The sequence below is a fragment of the Cervus elaphus genome, chromosome 20 (assembly GCF_910594005.1).
Source record: "Cervus elaphus chromosome 20, mCerEla1.1, whole genome shotgun sequence".
Taxonomy (NCBI): domain Eukaryota; kingdom Metazoa; phylum Chordata; class Mammalia; order Artiodactyla; family Cervidae; genus Cervus; species Cervus elaphus.
Window position 1 is genome coordinate 44,938,194 of NC_057834.1, and position 26,414 is coordinate 44,964,607.

The following is a 26,414-nucleotide window of genomic DNA, read 5'->3' on the forward strand; positions in this document are numbered from 1 at the left end:
CTTTGTGATTTCACACATAAAAAGGAGGTGTCTGGCCCTTTCTCTCTGCCGAGAGAACACCATTCAGCCTTCAAGTTTCCCCAGACAGCTCTGCTTCCGTCTCCAGGGAGTGTTACACCCCAGTCTGTGCTAACTTCATAAAACAACCTCCTTCCTCTCAGCACCCAGCTCCTGTTAGCCCTTCAATGGCATATCTGATTTCTTTCCCACAGGTGTCTGACAGTTCCAGGAGATATTCCCTCAAGAAGAGAGTGTGAACTGGGTAAACAGTGAAATGAACTTCAAGCCAATACTTCAACATGCATGCAGCGATTGACATTTATCAAAATACTTACACGTTCATTATCCTCATTATAGTCCCATGAGGTGGATGGAAAAAGTATTATTTTCAAATTACAAATGAGAAGACAGGTACAGGGAGGGGGAAGGGATTGCCTCAAATTCACGTATCAACTAGTTTTAACTAATGACAGAATTCAGACTCCAACTAGCTCTTCTGACTCCTCATCTAGTGCTTTTTAACACATCTAATGTCCTCTCCCTCTTATTCCATCCTTAACCCTTCTCTCTGCGTTGCTCCTTACCTTTCATTTTCCCAGCCAACTCATATCTTTTTCTTGGCTCAGCAGATCTTGTTTCCAGAGCTGTGAATAAACCACCTCTGCCCCAGCGACCAGAGTCATCTGATAGGAGAAAGAGAAGATTTTCTTCTATAGGAGGCAAAATCAAGTCCACAATTAAAAAAAAAAAAGGTATGCCAAGTATACTTGATTTTTCAAAGGGCAAAAACAACTATCTAACCTCCAAGCATATTACACACTGGACTTGTCAAGTACGTTTAGGTTTTCTGGAGTATACCTGGCCATCATAATAGAAAAGCATCAAAAGAATCAGTGTTGTGAAAGAGCAGAAGCTCTGTAGTCCTTCTGTAATTCCTGGAAGATGGCTAAGGAAGGATGTAGAGTAGATGTAAAACCAGAAAGAGTTGAAGCATTGATAATACAACAGCTTACAGCTCCCATTTCATAGGTAAGAAAGTGGAAAGGTTAAATGACTTATTCAAGCTGGTACTAACACAGCTGGTTAATACTCTGTATTCAGTCATTCATTCCATCATACTATAAATATTTGTCAGTACTACATGTCAAGAACTCTTTTACGCTCTAGGGTTACACCAGTGGGGGGAGGGGGGAAATCACTGTTCCCATAAAGTTTTGTTTTCTAGTTCAGTGAAAGTATGAAAACTTAAGTGTTAGTCACTTAGTCGTGTCCAACTCTTTGCAGTCTCTTGGACTGCAGCCCATCAGGATCCTCTGTCCATGGAATTCTTCAGGCAAGAATACTAGAATGGGTTGCCATTTCCTATTCCAGGGGATCTTCCTGACCCAGGGATTGAGCCCAAGTCTCCTGCATTCTAGGTAGATTCTTTACAGTCTGGGCCACCAGGGAAGCCCAGTTCAATGAAACACCACATGATACATTATGTATATATTTGCTTGTTTCATTGAAACAAACAAGCAAATACATACATAATATGGCACGTGGTGATGTGTCATCAAGTAAAGTAAGGTAAGAAAGTAAATAGAGAAAAACAGGGGTGAGTACGGGGTGTGGGAAGTCAGGGGAGACCTCTCTCTGAGATGCAGACATCTGAACAAAGCTTGATGTGGCTAAGTGGGGAAAGAGCATTCCAGGAAGAGGAACTTGCCTGGAAAAAAAAAAGTGCAAAGGTCATGAGGGAAGAACATGTTTAGAGTTCTGTTTTTTCTCAAAGGATTCATTTGGCTTATAGATGTAGCCTCTGTGTGCTCTCTTAAAAAGTTTGTGCAGGGAACAAGGCAGGTATTATCCCATGACACAGATAAGGGAACTGAGGCCTGGAGAAGTTGGATTCGACTCTTACCTTTCTTCTTTACCTGGTTGGGCAACCCTAGTCTCCTGGTTCTAAAGTTCACACTCTTTTTGACCACACAAGGCTGCCCTAAGCCCATTAAGCACCCCTAAGACAGGGTTCTGCCTTGTCTTCCTTCCCCAGTTCTTGGCACCTTAAGGATTGAGGCCCCACCACTTCTACCTACCTACGCAGTGCACAATGACAGCATCCTCCGCCCCAGCCTGGGGGTGGGTGACGTCACCGCTGACATACTTGATGGAGGTTGAGTCTGGGTCCTCATACTCCAGTTGGGCAGAGCTCTCATCTTCCCCGTCCTCTGGTTCGCTCTCCTCAGAAGGCAGGCAGAAGGACTGGTAATTGTTGGACTCCCACCAGGCCATCCTTCGAGAAACCAGAGGGCAGAGGAATTAACTGGGCCTATCACCATTTCCCTCGAAGCACATCCTGGGCTGCGATTCACAAACGGTGAGTACCAAGTGAGATGCAATTAGAAACTCACCCTTGTCCTTCTGCCTGTTTGTAAATAAACAAGAAGCCTTACTGATTAGCCTAACTGCCTCCTGACTACACTTCAAAAATGAGCAGCCACCAGATGTCACTGTTTTTAAGAACACGTGACTAAAAGGAACTGTTCAAGTAAACTACTCTTGTCAGACAGCTGCAATCAAGTCCTAAAATGTTCTCGCTTCAGCTGAATGCATCTTCTCTGCCTGAGGCACTCGGGACTGTTCTCTTAAGTAGATGGACTGCTAAGGTGAAAGTTTAATCTTTATAAAAGTATTCTGTTACCAGTGGGAACTATCAGCATTACAGACACTTTCTGCAGTTTTAAAGTGATGTTTGACGGTGGGCTCACTATGCAGTAATGATCCCTTTACCAACTGTGACCTTCAGTTATATTAATAATACCAAAATAACACACACGTACTTTTTCTTATGTTCTGCTTCTTCCTTCTTCTTCCTCTTCTCCTCTAACAGTCTCTTTCTCTTGGCCGCTGCTTCTTGTCTTTTCTTCCTTCTGTCCTCCAGTTCTTCTGGGCTCAGAATCCGCTTCCTTTTGGTGGACCCCTCCACAAGGCCTGGGATAGGAACCTGCAGGAAGAACAAGCTCATAACCAGGGAACTGGGGTCTACCTGTTCCTTCATGAGTCTCATTCATCACCTTGATCAATGTGCTCAATATTTCACCATGGGTGGTGGGAAGTGCTGGCAAGATACTTCAGTTTACACATCTGGTAGGCATGGTAACCAGGATACTATGCTCTAAACTCAACCAAAGCACTGGCATGTCAGTATAGCAATATGTCGTTTTGATTAGTTTCATTAGGAATAAGGTACTTCAGAAAATAACTTGTTTTTTAATCGAAATGCCAATTTAGGTTTAACTAATTTTAATAGAAATATTCCCTAATGTATTTTATCCTTCAGTCTTAAACACAATATTCCAACATCATGATCACCTTAACAATAACTAGCATTTAATGTATCCAGACTAACTGCCAAATGCTATGGACGTTACAAACATCGTTTATGATTGCCATCCATCCTTAATGACATCGGGTCATGACTGTCAGCAGCAGGGTATGGAATTTTGATGTAAGACAGTGATCCCTTCAAGGGTGGCTTACTATCACCTGCATTAAATGGTAAAATATAACCTCCTTGTTATTATTTTTAGGCCATCTTCTTATACTTTTTTTTCAACAAATAGTTACATTCTTATTTCTTAACAAATCATTCTAAGCATCACTTTCTGTTCATTTTTGTTGAAACTTCGGAAGAATTTATCCTCACATAAATTAACAGTTCTTACACTGCCTTTATTTCGGAGTAACCGGCCCTCTTGACTAGTCTTCTCCAAAAGGGTTTTCTGAAGATTCACCAGTTGCTCAAATGATTCTCTGTCTTCTTTACTAGGCTCCTTAGAATAATCTTTACCTTCAAATAAGTACATGTGGTTTTCTAAAAACATAAAACACAGAGAGAAATGTTAGATACTAAAGAAAACTAGATTGATTCTAGCCAAAGCAATAAGGAGGGTAAACAAGAGAATGGTATGTATTCTAAATGGGCCAAGAATAGCTTGTGATGAAGGTACTGGATTCCCATCCCACTAATGCTGACGGATTTGGGATCCACCTGGGGATTTCATATATTTACTTTTTAAAGGAGCAAGCATGGTTAAAGCCCTTTTGGTCCATCTTCAGGTGATCTGTAAGTCTCAGTTTGATGCCTGCCAAGTCCTGGATCACTCATCACTCATTCATTCCACACTACTCCCCAGCACAAATCTCACTGACATTAAGATCACCTAACTAAGGGTAACCAACAGCGCATTTTTTTTAAATTACAAACAGACTTTTAATAACCACAAAAATAATCCCTTAGATTTACAACTTTCTTTGTAGAGCTCATGAAGCCTCTTCATGACCCTCACCACAGTTTTGGTATGATTAACCAAGAAAAAGAGAAAATTGAGGGCTTCCCTGGGGGCTCCATGGTAAAGAATCCACCTGCCAAAGCAGGAGGCACAGCTTTGATCCTTAGTCCAGAATCAGAGAGTAGCCCTCGCTTGCCACAACTGGAGAAAAGCCTGTTCAGCAACAATGACCCAGCACAACCAAAAATAGATAAAATTATAAAAAAACAACCCTGAGGTTCAGAGAGTTATTAAGCGCCTCCCCAGTTCAAATTGCTAATAAGTGAAGAAGACAGGATTTTCTGAGTCTGCTGTCAATGTGCTCTTTTCAGTATACAACTGTGTCTATAGAAGGATGGAAAGAGAACAGGCCAGCAAATAGAAACTACAGTAATAACACGAATGGTGATAGTGTGAACTTGAATAGCAGTTTATGCTGTCAGAGCACCTTTACATTTATAATCACGTCTGATTTTTGCAACTGTGTAAAAAGGTAAAGTATACACTACTAGCACCACTTTACAGATGAGGACACAAAGGCTCAAAGAGGTTGGGTAATTTGCCAACATCGTGAATCACATGCTAGAAGTCATAACAAGCCAAGCCTAGTGACCAGAGAGAGGTAAGACAACGATTCTAAATTGAAGCATATTTAACAGCACACGTTACCAAAGAATGTATTTTCACAGCATTATAAAATCAGCTATGAATATAAGTATGTTTTTCCCTAGAGAATACAGAAGCAAAACATTTTCATTCTCAAGAGATCAACTGCTTCACACTTGTACCCAAACCCAACCAGCTGTAATTCTAATTGGCATTTACTAATTAAATCAGCAGGGGGCTTTCAATGAGGTGCTCTATCAACAAGTAGGGAAAAAAGAGCCAAGAAGAGGCAAATACGATCACACATGTAGCTGCATGCGATTCTCAACTTACAAACGTGCTTTAAAAAAAGACCCTGGCATTCATGATAAAAGCCATCCTGCTTTTTAACTTTCGTAGGGGATGCTGTAGTTATGAGTCTTTCATGTTCATCTCTATTCTTTTAACCATGCTCTGTCTTCACTCTGCAGCCAAGAGAAGGTTGGAGACCACAGGCATGGACACTCATCTATATCCTGCCAATGGAACCACCTACCACAGACTAGACCTGTACTCACTGATCAAAGACAAAACTCCAAATTTTAATACAACTGGGAAATCTTTCCTGGCAGCTGGACTGCCTGAAAAAATATATATAATTTTTTTGGGCAGTTAGACTGACTGAAAAATATAATTATCTTTCTGGAAAACAGTGCAATTTTACTTTGTTCTACTAAACATTAGCAAAATAAGCTGAAATTAATCTAGATGAGTGCAGAAATGAGTGCAGGCTTCAGTACTTAATGTAATCAAAATGCAACTTAAAAACATACATCTATTTCTCCTCCCACCTAAAACCTACATGGCAGTAAAGGGAATTTTAAAAGATATATTACAGTGGACAAAAAGTTCAACAACTTTTTAGAAAATTGTAAGTGGCTCAAAGGATAACAGAATTAAAAGAACAGTGGAAGAAAAACACAGGTGCCTGGTCAAGGGATGATTATGAGAACAGAGACCCTTTCAATCCTCCAAAAGCTCAGAACTTCCACAGACAAGGAACCGCAGGGAGGGATAACTGAGAGAAAGTCTGCACACCCACCAAGTAACAGGAGCTAAAAGAAATATTGTACATTAATGCATATGTGCTTCTAGGAAGCACAGTGGTAAAGAATCTGTCTTCCAAGGCAGGAGATGCAAAAGGCACAGGCTCGATCCCTGGGTCAGGAAGATCCCCTGGAGAAGGAAATGGCAATCCACTCCAGTATTCTTGCCTGGAAAATTCCATGGACAGGAGCCTGGCGGGCTATAATCCATGGGGTTGTGACTCAGCACACACAACACATGTATGTGGAATCTAGAAAAAGGCCTAGATAATATGTATTTGCAAAGCAGAAATAGAGACAGAGATGTAGAGAAAAAACATATGGATACCAAGGGGTAAGGGGGTGGTGGTGGGATGGATTGGGATTGACATATATACACCACTACATATAAAATATTTAGATAACTAATGAAAACTGACTGTGTAATACAAGGAACTCAGTGCTCTGTGGTGACATAAATGGAAAGGAAATCTTAAAAAGAGGTGATATATGTATACATGTGGCTGATTTGCTTCACCCTAACAGAACACTGTAAAGCAACTATACTCCAATTTAAAAAAAAAAATAGCAGGAGCACCCTGAACCCCTTCATTCACGTTGTCTCCTCAATCTGAGCAAACAGGCTGCTGCTGCTGCTGCTGCTGCTAAGTCACTTCAGTTGTGTCCGACTCTGTGCGACCCCATAGACGGCAGCCCACCAGGCTCCCCTGTCCCTGGGATTCTCCAGGCAAGAACACTGGAGTGGGTTGCCATTTCCTTCTCCAATGCATGAAAGTGAAAACTGGAAGTGAAGTTGCTCAGTTGTGTCCGACTCTTAGCAACCCCATGGGCTGCAGCCTACCAGGCTCCTCCGTCCATGGGATTTTCCAGGCAAGAGTACTGGAGTGGGGTGCCATTGCCTTCTCTGAGCAAACAGGTTACTCCAGACCCTATTCATCTCTTACAGAAAGATATTGAAGGATTCATCTTTGGAGAAATGGAGTTGCCCAGAGAAAAGACTCCAAATACAGACATCTGGGAGGGCCCCTTCAGTGAGAAGGCCAGCTCACCAACCAGTGATGCTGGAATAAGACCCAGGAATCCACATACCTGCTCAGGCCAGACCTGCCCATCAGCTCTGCATTTCACCTGCATACATGAACAGACAGCCAGGGCACACCAGATATTTCAGAGAAACTACCAACAAGGACAAGACAAATACACAACACGGGGCATAAAGGAATACTTTTTTAAAAAGCTGTAATAAAAGTCCTCAGAGAGGATATTCTATTCCTGCAAACAGAACAAGACAATTAAAACAACAAGCAGAGAATCAGAAAGGGTTCTTGAAGAATAAAAATGGGATGCTAATATTCAAAAATGTAAAAGCTAAACAATGAGAAAAGTTAAAGAGCAGTGTCTTACAGAATAATGCCAGCTGTCTACATTCTGATCTTCCCAAACATCCTATAAAAACCATAGGGAATAACAAGGACAACAAAGCCACCCTGAACCCACACCTTCTAAAAAGCTAGGAGTCGGAGAGTACTACAAACTTCAATTTGCAGGAAGGTAGAGAAATGAACATCCCAAATGAGCTGAATTAGCTCCCACGTCCACAGTGGAGTCAGGCAGAGACTGCACGGAAAGGAGGCGGCAGGGTTCTAACATCAGACACAGATCAAATTTGTCCCCCGTGAGGAGGACACATTCCAAGTGGGAAAATAATGAGGAAAGGTCTGCAACCAGGAAGATCAGAGAAGCAACTGCTAAGGAACTGACAGGAAGGGACTAGAAAGTACTTGAAGCTAGCAATTTGGGAAGGCACTGCTTCCAGAGGTCGTGCCTTGACAGTTTGGTGGCAAAGGGAAAGAATGAAGCAGGTGATGGAAATTCAAGGTCCTATGGAAACGAAAAAGAATCACAAAACGAGAAGTCATGCCAGCCTACTCTCTGCTCAAAAAAACGAAGCTGCATCAGGTAAAGAAACTGCCCTTCTCTGCGTGAATGGAATAAAGTACTCTCGAATCAAGAAGCCTAGTAAGACTAGCAGACCTCTCAGCCCATTCCACACTGAATTTGTGCTGCCACTGGTACAGACAAATAAATTCATTACAAAATAACCCTAGGCCATCAAGGAACATCCTTACAAAGCTACCATGTGGAAAAAAACATTTCAAATCAGAAATCCAAATACTACAGAAACAGAAATGGGGACCTGCTCTAGCTTGGGGTGGCCAGGCCATTAGCTGTGTTCTCACCCACCACTTACTTCCTTCCTCTGGCTCTCTGCTTCCTTCTTCTGCTGTAGTAGGCAGGGCATCAGAGACCCAATGGCCATCTTCTGTTTCTCCCAGGATAGACTCCAGGTCTATTTCATCCATGGTGCTCCCCTCTGAGGACAGCAGTTTATCCAAACCAAATTTGAGTATCTCGCTCAACTTGAATGAAGAAAACAAAAAAGTCCAGTTGGCCCTCATGAAAACAAATACTGGGCACCAGTGATTTGCAAAGTGGCTTAGACACCAGGGGTACCCCTGTCCTGACGCTCAGCCTTTCTTCCCTCCCTGTGACAGATGACACCATCAGGGCTGTTCTGTAGTTGGCTGATGGATGAGCAGAGAGGTGATAAATGACAGTCAGCGCCTAACTTTGACAATTCTCAATAAACAGAAAATTTGACCCTCCAATCTTTATTCTGAAGAATAACAGTCACTTCTGGCATTATCTTAGCACTTCTCACAGAGTTTTTCACAGGCATCCTCAGCAGTCACGTGAGATGTCACAGACCCTGTTAGCTACTCTCCCACCCCTCCTACTGCCAAACTTCTTGGAATGAGAAGGCTACACAGCATATTTCTTAAGTGACTTTGCTTTGGCAGTTTTGTTCCTACCACAGTGCTCAGTGGAAACCATCTTCACTAAAGACCAGTGACAACTCCTGACCACTAGACGGGAGAGCCATTTCTCAATTCTAACGTTGCTTGCTGGACATGCCTCTGGCATTGCACTACCCTGCTTCTCTTTCCTGCTCTCTAACGAACCCTCAGCCTCTCCCTAGGCTTGTAGGAACCACCTAAAAAAGTTCAGATCATCTTTCCTGGCTGTAGTTTCCTCATTTCAATTGCATACTTCCCGAAGTGCTAACTCTGAGGCTCTGAACCAAGCTGCATTCACACTTTGGCTCATTTGCATCTTGTCTTTTTGGGTTAGCTATCTCTAGCTGGTTTATTTTGTGTGAAATCTTACGATACTCTGCAACAACTGGAAAAAAAATTTAGATAGATAGCTCACTGGAAGTTTAACCTTGATATATACAAAAAAGCGACTGACTGGCAACTGGCTTCCCCGATAGCTCAGTTGGTAAAGAAAAAATAGCGCTAAGTTGTATCCAACTCTTGCCATCCCATGAACTGTAACCTGCCAGGCTCCTCTGTCCATGGGATTCTCCAGGCAAGAATACTGGAGTGGGTTGCCATTTTCTTCTCCAGGGGATCTTCCCGACCCAGAAATTGAACCCAGGTCTCCTGCATTGCTGGCAGATGCTTTACCGACTAAGCTACATGGGAAGTTGGTAAATAATCAGCCTGCAATGCAGGAGACCCCGGTTTGATTTCTGGCTTGGGAAGATCCCCTGGAGAAGGGATAGGCTACCCACTCCAGTATTCTTGGGCTTCTCTGGTGGCTCGGCTGGTAAAGAATCCGCCTGCAATCTGGGAGACCCTGGTTCAATCCCTGGGTTGGGAAGATCCCCTGGAGAAGGGAAAGGCTACCCACTCCAGTATTCTGGCCTGGAAAATTCCATGGACTGTATAGTCCATGGGGTTGCAAAGAGTTGGACATGACTGAGCAACTTTCACTTCAGCAACTGGCACAAAGATAGAAGGCACTATTTATGAAAAAGACTGGTCCATACTGGTATACTCCCTTCAGTCTACCTTTCACTTGTGATGTGTCTCAGTTATCAAGGGACCACATGTATTTTTAGAGAAGAAATGTGTGTGCATGCTAAGTCCCTTCAGTTGTGTCTGACCCTTTCATGACGATACTATGGACTATAGCCCGCCAGGCTCCCCTGTCCATGGGATTCTCCAGGCAAGAATACTGGAGTGGGTTGCCATGCCCTCCTCCAGGGGATCTTCCCGACTGGGATCGAACCCACATCTCTTATGTCTCCTGCATTGGCAGGCGGGTTCTTTACCACTAGCACCACCTGGGAAGCCCATGAGAAGAAATATATTACAGTAATTAAAGGCAAGGGCATGTGCTTGGAGGTTACAGAGTCCTTGGATTAGAGTCTTAATGAATGAACATTCTTGGGCAAATTATTTGAAACGGGAATAAGGTGAGTGCCTACCTCATTCTTCTGTTATTCATATCACAGAAACAATTGGAAAGAAGCATTTCATATGATACTTAGCACACAGTGAGCATTCAATAAATGTTCACTCCATCTGTCTCTGCCTCTGCTTCTATTATGTTCTTCCTGCAGGATAATGAATCCGCTTCCTTCTTTGAGGATTTCATGATCCAGTACTTCTTAGATTTACTGAAACACAGTCACATCTTTGACTATCGGATTCTTTTTATTAGACAAACCCTGCTTTCTCTGGAGATAAGGGCACTGGGGTGTTATCTTTGCTTCTGGCAACCAGAGATAACTTGCAGAGGCTTGGTAGGTAAGAGGAAAATCAGAAGTAACCTTCTACTAACCACGAGCTGGGAGAGATTCTGATAGAGCCCCTCTCAAACAGCTGGGGGGGGGGGGGGTCTATGTTCCCATTAGGATCTGGCCCATGGCACAGAGACATGTTTACATAATCACACGGACACGCCCAGCAGCCTACGTCACAGGGACACCATCACTGAATCCCCTGAGCCCCTCCCCAACTGGGAGAGAGTTCAAGCTCCTTACTGACAACTCCCACACACCAAGGCTCAGCCATTCATTCCCCTCACCAGACCAATGAACTTGTCACTCACAGGTTCTACAGAGAACTCATGCTTGGAGAACTGTAAGAGTCTCTGCAGTCTGCCCATACCTTTCTCTCAAGCTGCCATCTTACATTTGTAACTGCCTCTTGGAAAATGTGAACACATATAAAATCTGCTTTGCCACCAGCATGGACAAGCGTGCACACACACACACACAAAACAGAAAAAGGGAAAAAAAAACCACACTTTGCACCTTAAGAGAAACAAGAACCAAACAAGTAAACATACAAAACCCAGGGTTACTTTCTAGTTCAAGTTCCAAAATAAATGAAACCTTGAGCTTTTCCCGTAAGTTACTGACTTCCTAACAAAATCAACGTGAGCCCTGTCTTCTGCAAAGCAGATGTGTAAAGATATGCACTGGTCTTTGTGGATATGATAACCATGTGAGAAAAACCAGACTAACCAAACACTTGGCAATTCCGCTTTTAATAGTAATTTTTCCTTTTAAATACTTGTTGTATTTTCTGTTTGATGAACTAGTCCCTTTAAAGTCTACTCTCTTACAAACTTTGGCAAATGAAATTTTTATCTCTGAGCTTTTCCTCTAACAGTAATTTTTTTAATACGTTTTTACTGCAAACTCTGTTGACTAAAGCCTAAATTATCTTCCCCTTCCTAAATCTCTACCTAACCTTCTTGCTTCCTAATTTCTATCCTCCTCATTATCCAGGCTGAAGACCTTACAGACATCTTTAAATTTTCCATTCTCCCTAGCTTCCCACCTCTAAGCAGCAGCTCCTGTCATTTCTTCTTCTGTAGTGTAGCTCACACCAGACCCTCCCATTGCTACTGCCTATGTCAGAGGTTTATAACTCATTTCATGCCTGGATCTTTCCAGCATCCTAGAAGTCAGTCTCTCTGCTTCCAGCCCCCTATCCCTGGGTCAAAATGGGAGGACCTGGGCTATATCATAATATGGATTCTAATTTAAACCCAAGGGCTGCTACAGAATATCTCCAAGTCCTCTTCCAGAAGAGTTTTCTCTAACATCTTCCAAGCCTGCATCTGCTTCCTAGCTGGTGTCTCCTCCTTTAAGTAATTAACTCTAGTTCTTTCATCTGTTTTTCCCATGGCATAATTCTGAATTCCTGATCTTGTCTACCCTCCCCTGAGTGTGAAGAAGGTGATGTAAAGCACTGATCAAAGGGTCTGGGGTTAAGATGGAGGTACAAGATAAATGATTATTTATTATGCTGAGTTGTTTATTTTACCTAATTCTCTTAAGGCCCCCTAATGGAACCTGTGGTATCCTCATTTTCAGAAAGCAAAGGTTAAGCTACCTGCTCAAAGCAACACAGCCAGTAAGAGACAAGGCTTGGATCTGAATCCAAGTAAAAGGGATCCAAAGTCCACCCTTATTCTGTATTCTGCTGCCTTTATTTATCATATTCATTTTCACTCCCACAGCAGCCTGCATGTAGTATAGATATTATCTGCATGCATGCTCAGTTGTGTCTGACTCTGTGACCCCATCGACTACAGCCCGCCAGGCTCCTCTGTCCATGGAATTTCCCAAGCAAGAATCCTGGAGAGGGTTGTCATTTCCTCCTCCAGGGGATCTTCCTATGGCAGGAAGGAATCTGGCCAGGGAACAAATGTGTAGCAGGAGAGAGTGGGTGGTTAATTCATCTACTTTCTCATCCATGAAAGCACTGACTAAAACCATGACATCTTCTAATATGAAGAACAGGGACTTCCCTGGTGGTCCAGGAGCTAAGACTCCATGTTTCCAATGCAGGGGCCCTGGGTTTGATCCCTGGTCAGGGAACTAGATCCCACATGCTGCAACTAAAAATTCCACATGCTGCAAACAAGACCCATTAAGGCCAAATAAATAAATAAGTTAAAAAAAAATAAATAAAAACAAAGTGAAGAACAGTGTGTCTTACCTGGAGGTTGGCATCCGCAGCAGGTTTCTGGGCTCCCAGAGTGAAATGGCCCCCTTCGATGATTATGTTGGTGAGCTGCAGTTTGGAGGCCGCTTTCCTATAGACAATCTCTTCCACAGTGTCTCGGCCAATCAGCCGAATAACTTTAACAGACCTGTAGAGAAATCACAGAAAGCTAATGTGCTAACATAGAAGGGTCTGCAAAGAAGCACGCAAGCATGCCAGGTCAAGACACAAAAAAGGAAACAAACCTAAAATGCCGTGTTCAGGGTACAACTAACGGGGGATTGTTGTACGTGAACCTGAGTTATTTGTTAGAGAGAATCTGGCCTCTAATTCTCACTGAACCTTTCCAAAAGAGTCAAGGGAGGGATGACAAGGTGGTCATGATTGGGGTTCCTTATCTGTGGTAGAGGAAAACCTCTGTTAGATCTAAATCATCACCAGGTCAGAGAGTAAGACTTATCTTTTTATTTTAGGTCCATAAACCCATAACTTCATTTTTAAACTGAATCACACCTTAACTCAGGAAGGATGTCAAATAATTTCTCAAAGTTCCTCCTAGTCCTTTCACAATTTGACTTTGCTTTTTACCAAAGCAAGTCCCAGCCCAGTACTACTCTGGAGTCAGCAACAGAGATGGGCTAAAACTTACTGGTCTCTCACCCTCCAGTCTAGAACTGTCACCAGCCCACATTCTTCACCTTCCCCCCAAACCCAGAACTACTGAAGAGCCAAGGAAGTGGAACCAGAGCTGTGCTTAAATCTCTCACTTGTTCTGGCCAATTCGGTGAGCCCGGGCAGCTGCTTGCAAGTCATTCTGAGGATTGAAATCACTGTCAAAAAAAATAACAGTATCTGCTGCCGTTAAGTTCATGCCAACTCCACCTGAAAACAATACAAAAAAGAATGTCAGCAGCAGTACATGGGCTAAGGACCAGACTATGATGACACAGGCCACAGCATTCAGACTGATAAACTGAAAGCAGCCAAAATGACTGGTTTCATCCTTCAAACTGACACCCCCATCCTCAACGCTAGACAGAGCTTTGTAGTGGTTAAAAGTCCTACCTGGGCTCTTATTGCCTGACTCAGGAAAGTTTAACAACTGCAAGTAACGGAAATGAGTGGAGCGGGGTAAGGAGCAAAAGTAGGTACTTAAGTTAGCACCCTGAATCCATTTTAAATCTCTTCTGTTTAAAAATCTTCATTGAACTTCATTTAGAATAGTCTGTGGAAAAGGACACATGCTCTTTCAGAAACAGTTTTAGATATGAGCGAGGTCTGGCTGTGGGCCCCAAGAGAAGACCTCTTAATGTCCACTGCAAGTTACAACCAGGCAGCACAGGCTCTGACACAAGTTAATGAGAAGAGGAGATGTCATGCATTACACCCCCAAGCGGAGCAGGGGGGCTACCTCCCTCTGATCGGAGAAGACTTTAGTAATTCTCTTCTGTTACTGTCTCCACATTAATTAAGGAGAAAGTAACAAAACCAACCAAAGGGCAAAAACACTCCCTGGGACAACTTCCCAGTCTTTCTTTAGGAAAAGGGCTGTGGAGGCTCCTTGGACTACAGGAATTAACGAGAAGAACTATGAAGGCAAATTACAGCCTTCTCTTTGATTAATGTGGAAACAAGCACAAAATGGACTCCCCCTTGCCAGGGTCATTACAGCTCGTTGCTGAAACAAGCAAGCCTGAAATGGCTTGTTCCTGGAGCCAGAACTAAGGACTAACTTCTGAGATGGGCTACTGCCTCTAAGCTGGATCTTAAGTCAGGCAGGAACATTCTAATTAAAGCCTTTATATAAAATTAAAGTCGGAATAAACAGATAATAAAGACTGATTACCGAGAGATGCTAATATGCTGAATAACAATGACAGCTACCCAGGTGCTACACTTTACTCTCTGCAGGCACCATTCTGAAGTGCTTTACATATATTAACTCCTGTAATCCTGGCAACAATCATGGGTATTCATTTTATAGATGTTGCAATGGAAGCACAGAGAGGTTAAAGGATGATTGGAAGCTGCAGAAAGAGCCAGATTCAGTACCACATGGTCTGGCTTCAGAGCCTATGTTTTTTACTCCATAATATTCCCAGGCACTTATTTCATTGAAGTGTTTTTAATTTTTTTATGAAATTTTTATTTCATAAAAGTTTTCTTCTTCTTCTTGGGTTACTGTTAAGTTCAGCTCTTCTTCATTAACGGGTGATATTTTATAAATAAGCTATAGCCAGACTTGTCTGAGACATATTCATGAGCTCTCACTGCCACCTGCTGGCAATATGACTCAATCAGAAATACCTAAAAGTTGGAAAGAAACTTGAATAAATGATAATGATGCAAATCAACAACTAAAATGTGACAGCAAACAGGACAGCTAGTGTTTGGAAAAGGCTCAGGACTGCTTTGGCTCCTATGAGATCCCTCTGTTCTGACTAATTCTGAGAACTCCAAAGAGATTAGTTGAAAAGCAGAGATCTTTCTTCCTAATTTCAGATGTTTCAAACAATGCTGCTGAGTATAACGGTGTTGAAATCAGTAAGGCATCAGTTCAGTTCAGTTCAGTTGCTCAGTTGTGTCTGACTCTTTGCAACCCCATGGAGTGCGGCACGCCAGGCCTCCCTGTCCATTGCCAACTCCCGGAGTCTACTCAAACTCATGTCCATTGAGTCAGTAATGACATCCAGCCATCTCATCCTCCATCATCCACTTCTCCTCCTGCCTTCAATCTTTCCCAGGATCAGGGTCTTTTCTAATGAGTCAGTTCTTCACATCAGGTGGCCAAAGTATTGGAGTTTCAGCTTCAGCATCAGTCCTTCCAATGAATATTCAGGACTGATTTCCATTAGGATGGACTGGTTGGATCTCCTTCTAAGATCACAGACTGCACCCTTGATCTCAGCCACTTACTCAGCAACTTATTATCAGGTTACCTAATCAGTCTCTCCTAAGACTACCCCAAGACAACTGCAACATGAATAAGGGGCTGAGATCGAGGGTGCAGTCTATGATCTTAGAAGCAAGCAGGACCAAATGAATTTCACTATATCTCTGTAATACAGAGATGAGACATACACAGGTAAAACAATCTCCTTATGGTCAAGGATTATATTCAACACTCCATTTTAATACCGTATAGTACCAGGCACTTAATAAATACTTAGTAAATAAGACTGAACTCTCTTCTCGTAAATATACTGATCTCTCTTTACAATAGAGGACATACATCCCTTTAGAGCTCCTAATTCTATTCCATCAAATTTAGGTCTACCAAGAAAAGAGAGAGAGAAAAAAAGAAACTTAAGATTCTGTGAATTCAAAATTAATTTAAGGTCTGCTTGTTCCATGACATGAGAATAATTTCATCTCCAAGAGCTGACACTATTTAAGTAAAGGACAGTATTCCATAAGTGGTATGGAACTACAAATGTCATATAAAATATTTATGACTTAAGTCATATACAGACAATGTTACAATTAATTCTAAAGAGCTGGAAATTTCATTACAATCACACTTTTTAAAAGCAGATTTTTTACTAAGTTTTCACAACACTTTCAGAGCTACCTGTCAGAAGGACAACTAGTAGGCAGGTTGCTATCTCATTTCCCAAATTCATGGTTGGGAAGGACAGCTGTCTCTATTGAACATGACTAAAACTAAAATTTCTATACAAAAGTATAGAAATCTTTCAGGATGATCCCAGGTCATTGGTCAAAAGAGATCCGAATTACTTTCCAACAACCCCAGGTTTTAGCCTTACTTCTCTGAAGAGATGAAAGCTTAAATCAGTTTGACAGAAACGAGTACCATGCTAGTCTAGTACAATGATAAACTGATGTAACCTACCTCAATTCCCTCCACCCCTTTTTTTACACTCCTCAGTAAAAACCTCGCCCTTCAGTGAATTAAGGAAAAACATTCTAATGATTAGGATTTAAATGTACTGTTTCACCCTTTAATTTGTCTGCTTTCATCAATAGGGATGTGGCCTACCTGCCCTGGTACTCAAGAGAAAAGTAAAGATGGGCTGCTGTCCAAAGTTCTTAATGGCCAAGTGTCTCTCTTCTCCTCTCACAGAACCATCCACACGCTCATAGCTGTAGCCTTCACACACAGAGGGAGAAAACAGAGAAATAGAAAGCATTTTCAATTACTCACTGTGGAGTAAAACACTGTCTGCTCAAAACCAAACATGAATTTTGTCTCTTCTCATATACAGGCATGCCCCTGCTGTAAGCTATCTTCCTTTGATTCTGAATAATATTCTTACACTGTTGTTCTCTGTAACATCCCCACACCCCAGATAATTCTTCACGGGCCCATCTGGACTGTTAAGTCTAAAAGTCTTGAGTAATGTAATGAATGGCCAAGGGATGTCACCTCTATAATCCAGGTAGTCTTGGAGAATATCCAACATCTGGGTCATCTGGGAGAAAAGTAAAACTCGATGGCCTCTGGCAAGAAAAAGAAAAGGAAAAACTGCCAACTCCAATAGTATATAGGGTGGATTTCCTGCAGGTGAAACTTAGCAAAGAATGCAAGTTTACAAAGAAATGAAATCCTGAAGAAGAAACATAAGCATCATAAACATTTACAGAGCCTTCTTCAGTAATGTGAAATGTTTTATATAAGGATGTAACTGCACCGGTAGCTGAGTCCTTACAGCACTTCTCACTAGTGTTGGGATATTCCCAGGAGTCTGTGTCAACGCACCAGAGGGTATAAGAAGCCCTAGATAACCAAGGTGCTTCTTTCCAGGATGGCAATTACTAAATGGAAAGAAACATACAGTTTTAACAGCAAAATAAAAGATATGTGAAGAGAAAAATGCAAAATTCAAATGTACAAAAAAATGAAACAAAAACTGATGACCCTAAAGAGCTTGTGGCTGGCACTCCATAGCTCTTCTCTACTTTGGGGTGAAAGTCACTATCCTTTCAATTACAGCTCTATTGGTTGAAAATTTTGAGAAGCATCACTTTAGAGAAGCAAGAGGCAGGTGGCATTTCATATCCATATGATACATGAGAAAACTTACGCAGGGAAAGGCGAGAAGAAAGGAGGTGGCAAAATGGATTAGGTCAAGGACAAATTCAAGGGAATTCCCTGGTGGTCCAGTTATTAGGGCTCTGCACTTTTCTCTGTCAAGGGCCAGGTTCAAGCAAAAGCTTCACGGTATGGCCGAAAAAAAAAAAAAATTCAAACCTACAGCCCCATGGTTATCAGCTATTAAGTTTTCATAAACAAAGAAGTACTGTACGGCACTGTCTAAACAACATTCTAGTAGGAAAGCTAATTTAATCTGGGTTTGCGATAGGTGCAGATGAACAATTATGAAAAACTCCTTTAAGACTCTAGCCTCAAATTGGTAGAAAAGGTATTGAACTTAAAATCTAATCCTCATCTAATCCCTTTAGATTAGAACCTCATCTAATCCCATTTCTGTCATTTGCTGGCTGTAGTGGCCTCAGACAATCCACTCAGCCTCTCTGGGCCTGTTTCATCACCTGTGAAATGAAAAGGTCGAAGAGAAGCTATTTATGGGTCCTTCTGCAACACTAGGACACTTAGAGGAGATACATCATAGCCTATAAAATACAATCAGGCATGCAGTTGTCTGACTTGCACATTCCTACTGTTGGACACTTTTGCCAAATCTGAGGTTCTAGGTTGGTTCAGGCCTTCCTGGGTCAGTTGTCCCTAAGGGACAACTTAGAAATCCTTGGGAAACTGGGATGTTTTTCTAGACTGCTCTGTCCCTCCGAGGACCAGAGGATCAGATACAGGCCGGACACCAGGCCACTGAATACTTAGCTAAATCTTTATAGGCCCCCAAAGTGGCTTATTCTTCCAATACCCAACTTGCATCTCAGGGAGAGTCCCGAGTTCTCCCTGAGTTCAAATCAAGCCCCACAAGTTAACAAGAGTAAATATTTGCTAAGTACTTAATACGTGCCAATTCAAAGCAAGGTACACCAGCAGGCCTTTTAAAAAGAAATGTTTGATGGTATCTTTGTCTCTGTAGAACTAAAGAATACAGCTGGAGTGACATGGTTTATATAGCAATTAACCAGATAGCAGATTAAGGCAGTACATTGCCAAGTGCTGGATTAGGATCCTAAGTGCTGTAGGAATTCAGGAAAGGAAAGGATGATCATAGAGGGGATGGCATGGGATGAAGGGTGTACCTGCAGAAAAGGCAGAACCTGAATCAGGGTCTTGGAAAAAAGGAGAACTGGGATTAGTCTCAAGAAATCAGTGAGTTGCTCATTATTCTGGTTTTAACAATCACCAGCTCAGAGTAGAAAATATGAACCTATCACCTACTTGGAATACAGGAATGCCAACAGTTTATCCAGCAGGTGAAGTTTCCCGCTAGCCTCAATCAGGTGGTCTCCAATTTCAAAAGGCTCTGGTTCCACACCTGGAAAAGAAAGGACCCACTCCCAGTAAATGTATTCCCGTTGGGGCAGACTCTGAATGGAGAAGCTGACGGCAAGGCTACAGAGAAGCCAAGATCCTTCTGACTGATAATGGGCCAAAGTCTCATATCTCTTTGAGGCATTTCATAATTATTTGTTTATATTATGATATCAGCGCTACCCAACATCAACCACAGAGTCTGGCACATCCAATATGTCTCAGAAATGTTTATCCAAGGAACAAATCTACTCTTTGGGAAACTGAAATACAGGGAGATGCTAAAGACCAGACACACCCAAAACTGAAACCTTCAGGTTCTCACTCTAGAAAACAAATCAAGACATAGGGTTAGATATAAATTAGTCATTCTCATGCTGAGGATAGCAAAATAACCTGGAAGGCTTCTTTCGAAATCTACATGTTCCCAACAACTCTTCACATAAAAGAAAAGCTCTGACATGTACCTCATTAAGATTCTGCAACATTTTTAAACAATTCATACGGCTTCTTGCCGTATTGCATTGATCATATCAATACTAGAGCCCTCACAGCATAAAACACCTGGAACTGTCGGCTACCCATCAGAGTGAATTAAAAAAACAAAACCAAAACCAATTTGAATGAAAATGAAAACACTACATATCATGTGTAGAATGCAGCTAAATTAGTACTTAAAGGGAAATTTACAGACATCCATGAGATGAAATTCCCTCAGCAAAGGAGGCAGAGAAAGAGAAGACATAAGGCAGATGGAAAAGCAAAAGTATTGTCTCAAAAGCCAAAGGAAAAAGGTGTTTCAAGGAGTGATCAATTCTGCCAAAGGTTTTGAGAGATTAATTTAAAAAAAGTGAACTGATAACATCAGTTGAGCCACACAGCGACCACTGATGAACTAGGAATGGTGATGACAAAAAAGGTTCACTGAGTGGGTTAAGACAAAGAGATATCCAATCATAAAAAAATTCAGAGTATGAGACATCCCATAAAACATATAGCCATGATTCTTCCAAACTGTCAATTTAATGAAAAAGTTAAAAAAAAAAACCAAAAACTGAGGAGTATTTCTAGATGATAGAAGAATAAAGAGACACGACAAATGCGCTGTAAGATCTCTGACTGGATCTTGAATTTGAAAAGAACAAAGATGGACACAAGCAGATTCACAGGAGAGAAGTATTCACATGATTTCCCGTAAGTTTCATGTGACACAGGAAGCTCTCCAAAATAAATGAAGACCCAGAAAAGTGGCAAAATTTAAATGCTTTTCTATCATAATGAAATCAAGATTGCCAGGAGAAATATCAACAACCTCAGATATGCAGATGATACCACTCCAGTGGCAGAAAATGAAGAGGAACTAAAGAGCCTCTGGATGACGGTGAAAAAGGAGAGTGAAAAATCTGGCTTAAAACTCAACATTCAAAAAAATGAAGATCATGGCATCTGGTCCTATCACTCACTTCATGGCAAACAGAAGGGAAAAAAGTGGAAACAGTGACAGATTTTATTTTCTTGGCCTCCAAAATCACTGTGGATGGTGACTGTAGCCACAAAATTAAAAGACACTTGCTCCTTGGAAGAAAAGCTATGACAAGTATAGACAGCGTATTGAAAAGTAGAGACATCACTTTGCTGACAAAGGTCCGTATGGTCAAAGCTATGGTTTTTCCAATAGTCACGTACAGATGTGAGAGTCAGACCATAAAGAAAGCTGAGAGCCAAAGAATTGATGCTTTTGAACTGTGGTGTTGGAGAAGACTCTTGAGAGTCCCTTGGACTGTTAAGAGATCAAAACAGTCAATCCTAAAGGAAATCAATCCTGAATATTCATTGGAACGATTGATGCTGAAGCTCCAATACTTTGGTCACCTGATGCAAAGAGCTGACTCACTGGGAAAGACCCTGATGCTGGGGAAGATTGAGGGCAGGAGGAGAAGGGGGCAAGAGAAAGGAGATGGTTGGATGGCATCACTGACTCAATGGACATGAGTTTGAGCAAGCTCCGGGCGTGAACTATAGGGAAGCAGGAGAGCTGCAGTCCGTGGGGTCACAAAGAGTCAGATATGACTTAGTGACTGAACGATGAACAATTATACTGAACAAAGAGAAGCAGTTGTGGAAAAGGAACTACAGTATGTGAGGAGGCTGAGTAAAATGAGAATTATGTTTAACAAGGTCTGTTCATGTGCTCAGCCACTCAGTCATATCCAACTCTTAACGAGGTCTACTTATATAGAATTCTCTGTCTCCAGTTTCTGCCCTTGAGGATAAACATGTCACTCCTTCCAGCAGAGGGAGGAGATCTTCATGGTGGGAGTGGATGGGGGAATGGATATGCTATCATTTCTGGACCTGTGGTTTTGGGGGTTGTAGTGTTTTGTTTTTGCTATTGTTTCTTTTTTAAGTGTCCATAGCTCAAAATGATAACAAAATGTAGATCAGATCCTATCAGTCCCCTGATTAAAAATTCTCCTGTGTTTTCCCATTGTATCTAAAATAAAAATAAACTTACTTTAAAAAGATTTTTTTAAAAAGTCATAAGGGACTTTTAAAACTGAAGAAATCTGAATATGAACAATACATTAGATAATCAACACAAAAAATTAACAACAGAAGATGGGGAAAAATAGATAGTAAATATAGGCAAATCTTTTGAAGAACTTTTCTATGAGGTTGGCCATAAAACGACAACAAAAAGTAATGCTGAGAAAAAAGGGCACTGTCTTACCATCAAACAAATACGGGTGATCCACACACTTCCGAAGCTGGGACAGGACATTCTGAAGTTTAACTTTCTTCGCCATCTCATTTTCAAATGCATCTGAAATTTAAAAAAGAGAGAGAGAGATGGATTACTGAACAAAAACAAAAAACCCTGCAAGTTTCCATACATAACCTTACTCATTTCAATAATGTATCTTTCAAATCTATATTAACCTCCCAAATTTCACTGAAGTGCATTAAGAACAGCACACTGATAAGAAGTTTTCTTAACCATCAGCTTGTTTTAAGACAGAAAAGTAAAAGTGTTAGCTGCTCAGTCGTGTCCAACTCTTTGCGACCCTAATGTAGCCTGCCAAGCTCCTCTGACCATGAAACTCTCAGCAAGAATACTGGAGTGGGTTGCCATTCCCTTCTCCAGGGGATCTTCCCAATCCTGGAATCAAACCCGGGTTTCCTGCATTGCAGGTGGATTCTTTATCATCTGAGCTACCAGGGGAAGCCCTTTAAGGAAAACCAGGAGTCGGGGGATGGGGAGGAAGTCTCACAAAGTCAACGAACAACAAAGTCATAGTTACACTTTGACTGGCAAAGATACTCTGCCAGTTTCACTCTAGTTGACCTGACTACTATTCAGAATAAAAAATCCCATCCCGTATTCTTGCTATACAAACTGAGTGTGATTATAAAATATTTCCTTGCATGAAAATCACAGCCTGATTAGTTTCTAAATGGACAAGTACCCTCTGATTACCTAGGTCTTTCATCAGAATGGCCTTGTAGTATTTTTTCTGCAGTGCTGACATGCCGTGGTATATCACTACTTCCGTCTTCCTGGGAAGCTCTGTGGCTACCTCAGCCTTTACTCGCCTCAGCAGAAATGGCTGCAAGAGTTTGTATAGCTCACTTGCTGTACACGGAAAGAAAAAAACACACACAAGTGGTGTGGGACAAAAGCAAAACCAAGGCAATGAACTATTAGAGAGTATACCACAGTTTACTTTTGCTTCTCATTTTCATACCAATTCTGCCTTCTAGGCCAGCAAGGTGATTGTTCACAGTATTTTGTCCTTCCTTGGATTCTTCTTTCCAACTTCTTCTGTTTCTAACAATCTCATTTGCATAGAGCTATTCTTTTTCCAAGATACTTCTGCATTTGATCAGCATAGCAGCTCAGAAATGTAGGCAAGTTGCTAACATTGTCCCTATTTGTATAACTAAGTGAAGTTCAGAGAGGTTAAATCCCTTATCCAAAGTCACACAGCTGGCTGCTAAAGGTGCTAGTACTCACACTATGTTCTTTGACTTCCATACCCTTTTTCCCTCCTGAGCTGTCGGAAACTTTGAAAACTAGCCTAAACTGGAATTACACTGCAAGCAGGATTGCCAGATACAGAAAATAAAAATACAAGTGCCAGTTAAATTTGAATTTGATAAACAAATAACTTTTAAAAGATCAGTATGTCCTGTGTAATATTTGACTTGGCATATTTTATATAGCAACCTTAAACATGGGAACAATCAGAGCAGGTTCCCCGGGTAAAATTCAATCTGTGGTATGGAGACTTCTGCTGTGAGAAGCCTTTCCAACTCATCCTCAGCTAGTACATACAGACCCACTAGTTGGCATGTCTATCAATTATTTTGAATAATGATCCTGGGATAATATCACATAGACAGACAATTTTATGAGGCAGAGGAGCAAAGGTATGAGAGGAAAACTATGAATGACCATTGTACAAACCAGAATGGCTTCCTCCTTTACTTCTACCACCATCCAGCACAGACTTTTGGTTATTACGCACTGATAAAAAGTGTTAAAAGAAACACCAGTGCTAAGGAACCCCGAATGACAGTTTCAGACTATGGCACACACATATTTCTCTGCCTCAAGAAGTACCATGGGAAGTTATCCAAGTCCTCACAGAAATTACATGTTGGAAAAAAAAAAAGTCTGCAAACCAGCAGACACTCTTTCTTCTGATAATGACCCAAATAAGCACTATTACAGTGTCACGTGACAAATAAGAGCCTCATGAATAGCAGGCACCAGGAACAAAAGGGGGGCTCTGACATCACCTCATCTTTGTGCGGCTCTTTATTTCCCCAGCAGGGATTCTCTGATTATGGGTTCTCCTTCTTTTCTATCTATAATCCTTAAGCCCTAGGGAAGTTGCTGGGCCCAGACCTCTTGGACATGATTTCTAAGACGGGAACTTGCCTGACTCAGACTCTTTCTCAATGTCCTGGTAACGCTGAACAAAATCTTCCACCTGCTCCTTGGAAAAGAGATCAGGCTCCACAAAACTGAGGAGTGCGTAGAGCTCCTGGAGGCTGTTCTGGATGGGTGTTCCAGTCAGCAGGAGGCTGAAGACAACTGAGAACTCAGATACAGAAATGAATAAAGTGAAAATCTGTAATGCTGGAAAGCAAGACTGAGTGACCCATTACAACCTTTACAGAGAGAGGCATGATTCAGTGAAATGAATTCAGGGACATGAAATCAGAAAGCTCAGGTTCTAAATGTACATAGCTGTTTGACGTAGGAAATAATACCTCTTCAGTTTCAACTATAAGAAGGGGATAATAATCCTCTGAAGGAGATACCATTTATAAAGTAAAATCACTTTGTGAATGCTAATGTACTGATGAGTATTCAAAATGGTTACTGTTATGCAACCCATGTGGAAATTCAAGCACAGAGTAAATACTCATGCAGTTTGAGAAGCCCAAAATTACAGCAGCAGGACCCACCACTACAAGAAAGAAGATATGTTTTTTAAAAACATCCTTTTGTAAAACTTAACATGTGTAGCCAATGCAAGACATCAAGAATTCTGGACATTTTTGGACTATATACCACCCAAAATGGAAAGACACTTGTTAAATTTTGAGCAGAGGAATAAGAACACCATGAATAACAGACTAATGAAGTAAAAGGTTAGGAAAAACAGTAACAACATTTGTTAGGTCAAGCAAAGGACAATCTCTTAGCTAACTTAACAAGACCTTATACTATTTGAGTTAAATAATACAGAACAAAGAGAAAGCTATATCCTGTGTGTATATATATATATATATTAAACATGGAAATACATTATGTGTGTATATATGCACATATATATGCATATATATACTGAATTCTGATATTTAATATATTTTTATTTTTTTAACAATGTTGGAGAAGGAAATGGCAACCCATTCCAGTATTCTTGCCTAGAGAATCTCATGGACAGAGGAGCCTAGAGGGCAACAGTCCACGGGGTTGCAAAGAGTCAGACACGACTGAACCAACTTAGCATGCACACATATATATATTTAGGTTTGGGTGTACACATGCGCTGCAAAGAACATGGCAGCATATATAACAAATACTAATATACACAGTGGAATAGGATTATTGGCGGCTTTTACTCTTCCTCTTGTGTTTCTATACTTTGATTTGGGAGGGGGTCATAAGAAGATATCAAAGGTGATACAATCAATGAAAAACTGTTTTCAAAATCTTTTGGGGGAGCACTTTCACTTGGTTTGTTTCTTTTTAAATTGTCTAATCAATGCCCACCCACTCATGCCTTCTTGTAGTGCAACATAGTCACAATATTTCAAGTATGGAAAATGGTTAACAGTGAATGTTTCCAATAACTAAATCACATTTTTACAACATGTTCAAAGAACTAAAGTGGCCAAAAAATATGAAGTCAACAAGGATAACCAAGGTTGTCAATCACTAAAATGAAATTACACTATCACATGGATTAACATTTTAATTCAAAGCAGTGTTCATTTCAGCATCAAAACTTATAACTGGGAAAAAAGAAGCCTAGAGACAATCTCTGCTTGTATAGAAAACTTTGGAAACTTTTTTGTAGAAAATACTTTGCAAATATTTTATACATTATTAAATATTCTTCTACACAATTTTTCATGGCAGCCTTACTCTGTAAATATATTGTATATATACCACAAATTGTACAGTATAATCGATTCCTATGTTGACATTTAGGTTTCTTCCAAATTTTACAAACTAGCTGAAAACAGTATTTGGAAGAAGAGAAAATAAAAGGCAGTACCCTTCTGCCCACCTCTCAGCCCAATCAATAAATGTGTTTTTTTTCCTGACCAACTAGCTGTCTGCAGTTCAAATCTGACCTAAAAACGAATACTCAGATAACATAGAACAACCTCCTCTGAGCCTGTTTCCTTACGAATAAGAAGAAAAGGCTCTGGAGCCAGCAACAGACTTTAGCTTCCCCACTCCAAACACAGACTTCCTTTACTACACCTGCTTCTCTTCCCCACTATAAATCAATAAACCGGCATAGCAGTTGATGAAGCCCTATCTTACAGTCTCTTGGGTGCCGGGTATGACAATCTCTTGGGAAAG

At 41.2% G+C, this 26,414-nt stretch overlaps 1 protein-coding gene across 4 annotated transcripts in view; it reads right to left on the minus strand.

Moving 5' to 3' along the window:
- CHD1L (chromodomain helicase DNA binding protein 1 like) overlaps positions 1–26,414 on the minus strand; it is a 71,210-nt gene that overhangs the window by 20,108 nt on the left and 24,688 nt on the right. For 3 of the 4 annotated variants that reach the window (XM_043876468.1, XM_043876467.1, XM_043876469.1), the window contains exons 7-19: positions 24,249–24,411; positions 22,782–22,937; positions 22,035–22,127; positions 19,211–19,307; positions 17,264–17,337; positions 16,877–16,987; positions 13,644–13,758; positions 12,871–13,024; positions 8,256–8,424; positions 3,708–3,856; positions 2,823–2,986; positions 2,079–2,275; positions 585–683 (exon numbers count right to left, since the gene is read on the minus strand). In XM_043876468.1, the coding sequence (XP_043732403.1) occupies positions 585–683; positions 2,079–2,275; positions 2,823–2,986; positions 3,708–3,856; positions 8,256–8,424; positions 12,871–13,024; positions 13,644–13,758; positions 16,877–16,987; positions 17,264–17,337; positions 19,211–19,307; positions 22,035–22,127; positions 22,782–22,937; positions 24,249–24,411 (1,741 nt within the window). The other variant, XM_043876470.1, reaches the window with a different exon arrangement.